At 34.3% G+C, this 7,571-nt stretch overlaps 1 protein-coding gene across 1 annotated transcript in view; it reads right to left on the reverse strand.

Moving 5' to 3' along the window:
- fax (failed axon connections) overlaps positions 1-3,967 on the reverse strand; it is a 45,406-nt gene extending 41,439 nt beyond the window's left edge. Inside the window, exon 1 of the mRNA XM_068776990.1 lies at positions 3,508-3,967. Within this exon, the coding sequence (XP_068633091.1) occupies positions 3,508-3,810 (303 nt within the window). The 5' untranslated portion in view covers positions 3,811-3,967. The remainder of the gene's footprint in view (positions 1-3,507) is intronic.
- Positions 3,968-7,571: the final 3,604 nt, after the last annotated feature.

Consider the following 7,571-nt stretch of genomic DNA (forward strand, 5'->3'; position numbering starts at 1 on the left):
TATTATTTGTCCAATTTTTGTTTTTTATATTAAAACCGTATGCATTAAGTTACTTGAAAAATTGACGAGTTCTTAATCATTTCTTTGGGATTTTATTTATTATTCTCTAAATGTTTCCGACTAAGATGTTTACAGTACCCGGCGATAAATATTGCACATTGATCTTTTGAAAGAGACAGTCGGCTAATTTCGGCACAGTAGAGCACTATCTCTGTCCCACACTACCTATGTGACTTTTGGACAGTCTCATTTCGTGCGACAGAGATAACGCTCTACGAAGCCGAATTTAGTCGATTGTCTCTTTTCAAAGGTCGATGTGCAATATTTATCGCCGGCTACTGCACTAGTGATATTTATCTTTTTACTTAAAATACTTTTGTGTTTAAAATTAACGACATAATACGTAAAAACATAGCCCCCAGATAGTCCGACAGAATTACTCAGAATAACTACAACTCACTGTTCTGTAACATCAATGTGCTACGTATTCGTAAAAAAAAATTTTTTCATAAATAACAACGTCATGCATAAATAACAACTTCAGTGTTCGAGGCTGCAAAGCGCTGAAGGTATTAAGACCTATTTAATTAATTAAACTAAAGATTCGGTAAAACTATAATATGCAACGACTCGAGCCGAGGTTCCGCATGGAGGTCTCGATCTTCACCACCTTAACAGAGTATGCCGGCTAAGCGTCCTTTGTGGGCTGCAAATGCCACTCGGTCAAGTGTTAATCCAGGTAAAAAAAAATTAAAGATTTCTCAGAAGCTTAGAGAAGCCGTGGCGTTCATTAGAAGGCGCAAGTATCTTCGATTAAGGGACTTATATATACTTTCGTATTATATTAGTGTCACCAAAAGCGCTGTACCGCGCCTTATGAAATCGCGATGCGATGATGGCAGAGACAACAAGAGCGTGAGCGCCACCGCCGTGAGATTTGACGGCTGGCTGCTGGTATATAGCGCCCGATACAGGATAAGGTTCAATCCCTCACACTATACTATTCTTGTCAGGCCGTTTCAATTACGTGTTGTTCAAATTACTCCTGAAACCCTCGTATTGCTATCACGGTGATTCAGGTCGGTCTCCACAAGATCGGTTCCCTGACCATGTCGTTACATTGTTCGCTTCTGGCCTATTTTAAAGCGTCGAAGATATCTTGTGCATCTAGCGACTTCCCGCGTCATAATCTATGTCCCCGGTCCTCCTTGTAGGGTAGGCCTCCTATTCCGCATTTACCAGTTCGTAGTCGCCACTCGAGAACCTTTTGGCCTCAACAGCAAGCAATTACACGAGCGATGTGCCCCGCCCACTGCCATTTCAGACGAGCAATTCCTTGAGCTCGGCGACGTTCGAAATGAACGAATGTTTCTAATTTTTAATCGATCTCACTCTAAAACTCCGAGTACAGTTCCTTCCGTTGCCTTTTGGGCGAGATCAATTCTTATAAACCATAAGCGACCGAGTATCGGATCCATAAGTTATTGCAAACACTGGTCAAAGACCTTCGGCTTCAGGCATTGCGGTATTTTGGTCAAGAATGTGTTTCGGAGCTTCCCAAACGATGTCCATGCGAGTTTGATTTAGCATGTAATCTTTTTCTCGAAGTTGTACTTGTCGAATACTTTTAGCATAGCACCACCGAAAACTACTAGAGTAGGCATATCTTACACATTAGACATCAATTTAGTCATGTTCATATTAATTTTAAGGCCTACTTGTCCGAAGGTTTTATCGAGATCATTAAGTATTGTACCCTGGTCCTCTGCGGTCTCAGCCATCGGCAAACCGAAGATGGCAGATGTACTCGCCGTTTATGTTGATGCCGTGCTCGTTCCAGTCCATAAGTTTGAAGATCCAGTGTAGCGGTGAACAGTTTTGGAGAGATATATGGTAAGTCAGTCAGTAGTAGTAGTAGTAGTCAGCAGCAGCAGCAACAGCAGTAGTAGTAGTAGTCAGTAGTAGTCAGCAGCAGCAGCAGCAGTAGTAATAGTAGTAGCAGTAGTGAGTAGTAGTCCGTCATAATACGGAATTATGCTAGCGATTGAAAATAAAGTGGATAATTTCAATAGCAAGTCCACTGCTGGACATTGGCCTGTCTCATTTCTAATCGGACCGGCAGGAAGAAGCTTGCATCCAGCGTCTATCTAACACCTTACAAAAGATTGTCTACCTTGTGTATGGGGGTTTCGCTAGACGGTCCGAAGTCTCCACTCCAGAACCTAAGGCCCCTGCGGCTACGTATTCTGCGCGCGGTAGCCTTCTCAGCTTCACCAAGTTTAAGGCGATAAAACGCTGATAAGGTTAGACCTTACATCATCCAATCTAGAAGCATACCTAAGCGAGCCCCTTAGGAACCTCGGCTCGGACCGTTACATTTATTTATTATTTTATTTATTTATTTATCTTATTTCACTGAATTCGAAACTCATCAAGTTTTGTGTACGATCAACAGAGTAACTGAGCTCAAAAATACATCTTCGAACAATCGTACTCAAAGACTCCACATTCAAGGGTGCCAGAGAGGATCGAACCTACAAATGATCAATTGCGAATATTGGTAACATAAAAAATTTTAAAATAAAAAAAATACTTGCTCCCTTTTATTTCTATAAACAGTAGACTAAACCATCTAGTTGCGCGAAGGCACACCACACCGAAGCCGCTTATGCGCAGCGTGTGATGCGGATTTCAAAGAAATATTAATTATACCTTTGTTTAGTAACATAACAATAATAAAATACCAAAAAAAATATAATCTTGTTCTAAAATTTTTATCTTTTTGGAAGACATTTTCAAATTTAGAATGTCCAGGTGGTTTAACCTAATGGTAATAAGATGAAGAACTAAGAGGTAGTTAGAATACGAAATTAATTTATCGAAGTTAACGAATCCAATGAAATAACACGTTTGTACTTATATCTCATGATTAACTAAAAACACTTGTATAGGAAATTTTACGCCGACAATAAATAAACGTATGAGAATATTACTGTTTTTGAAATCCCTTATTTCATCTATGAATAAATAACACATGGTACAAAAAATCCTGGATACAACTTTCACGATTAAATATAATAGAAGTTTTATAAAAAAGTATCAAGTATCAAAGAATAGTTCTAAACAATTGACTATCTTTTGTAAACTACGAATAATTAATACTTGATTTAACAAAAAGTAAATGTGCAGTTTGCGGACATTCGCATCGCAAAATTCGCGGCGGCAGTTTTCTCAGCGAACGAGATTTTTTAAACCACGATATATCTACTTTTAAAAACAATCATGAATGAAACTGCCCTAATAATACGATAATTTCTACTGTGAACTTAAAATGGAGGACTCTGAGATTGCACAGCACCATAAAACAGGAACAACAAGCCAATTAAATAAACAAATTTAAAATTAGGAGGTTTAGCTCACACGCAAGCATTTGGATCATTGTATAATTTAGTACGAATGCATAATTTAGTTAACACACAATACAACAGAGTATAACATCAAACTTACCTGGTATTTTATCCCAACCAGGCGGAGCCAAGTCTCTACTTTCAAGCAGTATGGTGAAGTCGAGGGCAACAAAGGAGTTCGAGAAAATTGGTACAAGTACACGACGTCTTTTTCAAAGTTGGTTTTGTGTACGGATGGCTTCGGAGGAGCTGGTTCTGTCTTTTTCTCCTCTGCTTTTTCAGCTTTTTCCTCAGTCGCCGGTGCCTCTTCCTTGGTTTGACCATTGTCTACCGGTGGATCATCTTTTACCTCTTTTGGCTTCTCGGGATTTTCGGGAGTGGTATTTATAGGCTCAGAGGTCATTTTCGATTATTTTATCACTCAAGTCTTTCAATAAAACACTTAACGATCGCGTCGAATTTCTCTCACAACCGCTCACAACGAGCGCGTCCGACAATAACTGACTACCGTACGCACGCCTAGCAGATAGTCAACTGACTGTATATAACAAGTTGCCCGGCTACGCTATGCAATATCGAAAGTCCTACTACAAAATGGCGGCTTTCACCCGTCTGCGGAAGTCATACCAAGCGCTTAATTTAATTTCGAATAAACATCTTAATATTACATTTTTTTCCATTGGTTAATTAATTAATTAGGTTCATGACAATAAAGAAATTTTAAATATTTTTCAATAATGGGACATATTTTGTAAATACGGCTTGATTCTGGTGGCCAATTTCAAACAAAGCCCACAAAAACTTCCGGCATATTAACAGATTTTTTGGTAATTATTTAGTAATCTTAGTATTTAACTGCTGTCTTTTTGTATGACGCTTAATATTTAATTCAAAGATCTTTATTTATTTTGAAATTACTCGGAAGGTACAGCATTTTAAGTTATTATCCATATTCTCTAAATGTGAACAAATACATAAATTCGTTCTTTACAGCGGTGTATTTTAAAATAAAATTATCAAATGAATACGAATGTGTTATTTTTAGTATTATTTGCGCAACTCATAATTAACACAGATTAATTTATTTCTCATCCGTTTACAGAAACGGTGTCAATATGCATTATTGAATGACCTAAATCTCGGGAGCCCAGTACTTTTGACTAGATTCCTTTGTCTTACAAACCGGGACCTAAATTTATTACCTAATTAATTTTGAAATCGGGTATAAACGTCTCGATGGTATGAAAAATAAACTACAGCTTACTAGTAACAAACATGTTTTTCTTTACATTTATTGTCAATAATTCAGCAATGCTACCACGATAATCAAATATAGTGAAAGGTAGCCCTATTTTACTTTGAGATATTCAGAGTATAGGTTGGTTTGTATATAAAGATTATAGAGTACTTATAAGGCTATAAAATTAGTTTTATTCATGAAATGAATATATTTTTCATGTGTGAGGTGTAGATATAAAAACTACAAATATTTAAGAAAAATATTTTATTATGACTGTAACGTCTTAGCTTAAATACATCTCATAAAGATTTCAGCCTATTTAATGAGGTCAGTATTGATGCATACTTATAAATTTAAAAACGTTGTAGTCTATTGCTTTTCATTCGAGACAACTTTGTAGCAATGTAATTAATCTGCAGGCATGTTGCTCTGAAGACCAAAGCTAAATTAAAAAAAAATGGTTTGACATGATGAATTCGAGGGCATTACTTAATTTTTTTTATTAACTATTTGATTAGTTGTTTATTATTTGTTTAACTCCTTGTTTCATTATTTATTTTCATTTGTTCCTGCTGCAGTCATAAGTATTAATGTTGACATTTATCACTTATAATGATTGTATTTGTTTATTTACATTTAGTTAATGAACCTTTTAAAACTATAAATTAATAGACGTTTATTGCTTCGGTTGATTTATAAATTGATCATTAGACTCACAGCAACATTCATACAGATTAAATCACAGTTGTTCCTTAACTCTAATGTCCTTACTTACTACATTATTATTAATATAAATTTGCGATAGAGCGTATTTATTGCATTTCGGTTACATTTTGTGATTTTTTTTAGCTTACTAATAATTGTGACCTACATCTGAAGCCACTACAAAACTCATAACAAAAGTCAATTTATACGTAAATCATAAATAGTCGTTATACATAAAACCAGTTATACAATAAATTAAAACCTTATTATAAATAATATACAAACACAAAAGTTACACAGATTCGTAATAACGCGTAGATGGTGTATATTCAATTCATTCTAGTCAAGATTTAGACTCGGGTGATAAAAAAAAAATGTTCTCAGATTTCTTCGCAAGGTCCAGACATAAATATAAATAAATGGAACTTACAATACAACAACAATTTGAATGCAAAATGAATGGATTGTGTACCATTTATTACACGTAATAGAATTTACAAAAGAATAATCACTTTGATAGTCCCCAAATTCACATTTTGTTTCTATTATAAACAAAAATTGTTATATAATTTTACTTGTACATTACACGCATTTGAAATCTGAAAAATAATTCTAATACTTTCTAATTACCATTAATAAGTGTTAAAATTAAGTTTAGTCCCAAAATAATGATATTTGTCAATTTGTTTTTAGTTTAATAAGAAATAGAATAGTAAATCACTGTTTAAAAATAAACAACACTATCATCATCATCATTTAAGTCGTAGATTATCCACAACTGGATATAAGCTTCCCACATTGATTTTCAAAAAGTATTTCTTGTCTACCTTATCAAGGTCATATGTCTACACTGTAGATAGACATCCTCCATAGCGCTTGCCAGGGCTATGTTTACCAACATATATTAGCCACCTTTTAAGTGTTACCATTTGTACAATTATTATGGTTCTATGGCAATTTATTTACATATATAAATATCCTGTTTGACATGTTTTTTAATATGTTTACATGTAACGATGATTTTTATCTGAAATTTACATACTACTAATTAATCATAATAAAGTATGTCGATAAAATAACGTCTGTAAGTGTAACTATTGACTAAGATATACTGAATTGTATTCAATTCAGGTAGTGTTCTAGTGCAATAATAAAGATAATAATACTAAAGGTGTTTTAGGTGTGTTTTTAAGTTTGTGCGTAGTTTATTCTGTAGATTTGTAAATCCAACATAGATTAAACAACAATTAATAAATTTAAAATTCACTAAGCATTGCAATATTAAGTTGTAATGGATAAAAAATGAAGAATCTACGGAAATGCTAGTCTCGCCTGTGGTATGTAAGCGGTGAGAAAAGGGAGCGTGCGACTTGAGACGCACACGAGGTATTTAAGAACAGACGGCATGACTTTTGTTTGCCAGCAAACAAAGGTGATTAGCATTACCGTGAAAACTATATTCATATAGTTATCCGTTATCTCAATATTCATGACTAGAAGCCATCGCAAATGTAAATTTGAACATTATTTAATGAGACCTAATCTTCACAATAAATTATTTAATTATAGCACTACTCAGAGCTAATATGTTTGGATGCATATTTACCCAGTGTTTAAGTGTCTATAGTATGGCAATACAAATAGACTTTTATTTATAAAAAAATAATTTTGTACTTCACATTTAGTTGTAGGTAATAACAAAATACATTATTTACATTAATAAACAACCCAATTTAATGATTTTTGATTGAAAGCGGTGTGCATACAGCACTATCCGGAGACATTAGCAAGGTCATATGTTATGTTGGAGGCCTATGTCCAGCGGCGGACAATCCATGTTTGAAATTATGATGATATTTAAGTGTTGATTATGAAACATATTATGAATTATAGATTAATAATAAAAAGTTTTTTTTGTCGCGGGGATTTAAAAATGGCGTCTCCATTTTTTTTCTAGCTTAACTTTAGGCAAATATGCATCTGATCTACAACCATAATATAACAAAAGTTATTAAGACTATGATTATGTTATAAACGTAAAACATATGCAGAAACCGATGGGCGTATTTTCAAAATGTTAATACTCAATAGGTAATTTTATTTCTGTTCACCTTAACATATAATATTGTGTATACTCTTACAAAACTAAATGCCGGCCGCGACTTAGCCGTTCCGACGAATGCTATGAAGCAAAATTATTTGATTCTGTACATTGTCCA

This window comes from Battus philenor, unplaced genomic scaffold (genome assembly GCF_028537555.1).
Source record: "Battus philenor isolate CCGP_79_NKW_IND1 unplaced genomic scaffold, ilBatPhil1.0.hap1 SCAF_1, whole genome shotgun sequence".
Taxonomy (NCBI): domain Eukaryota; kingdom Metazoa; phylum Arthropoda; class Insecta; order Lepidoptera; family Papilionidae; genus Battus; species Battus philenor.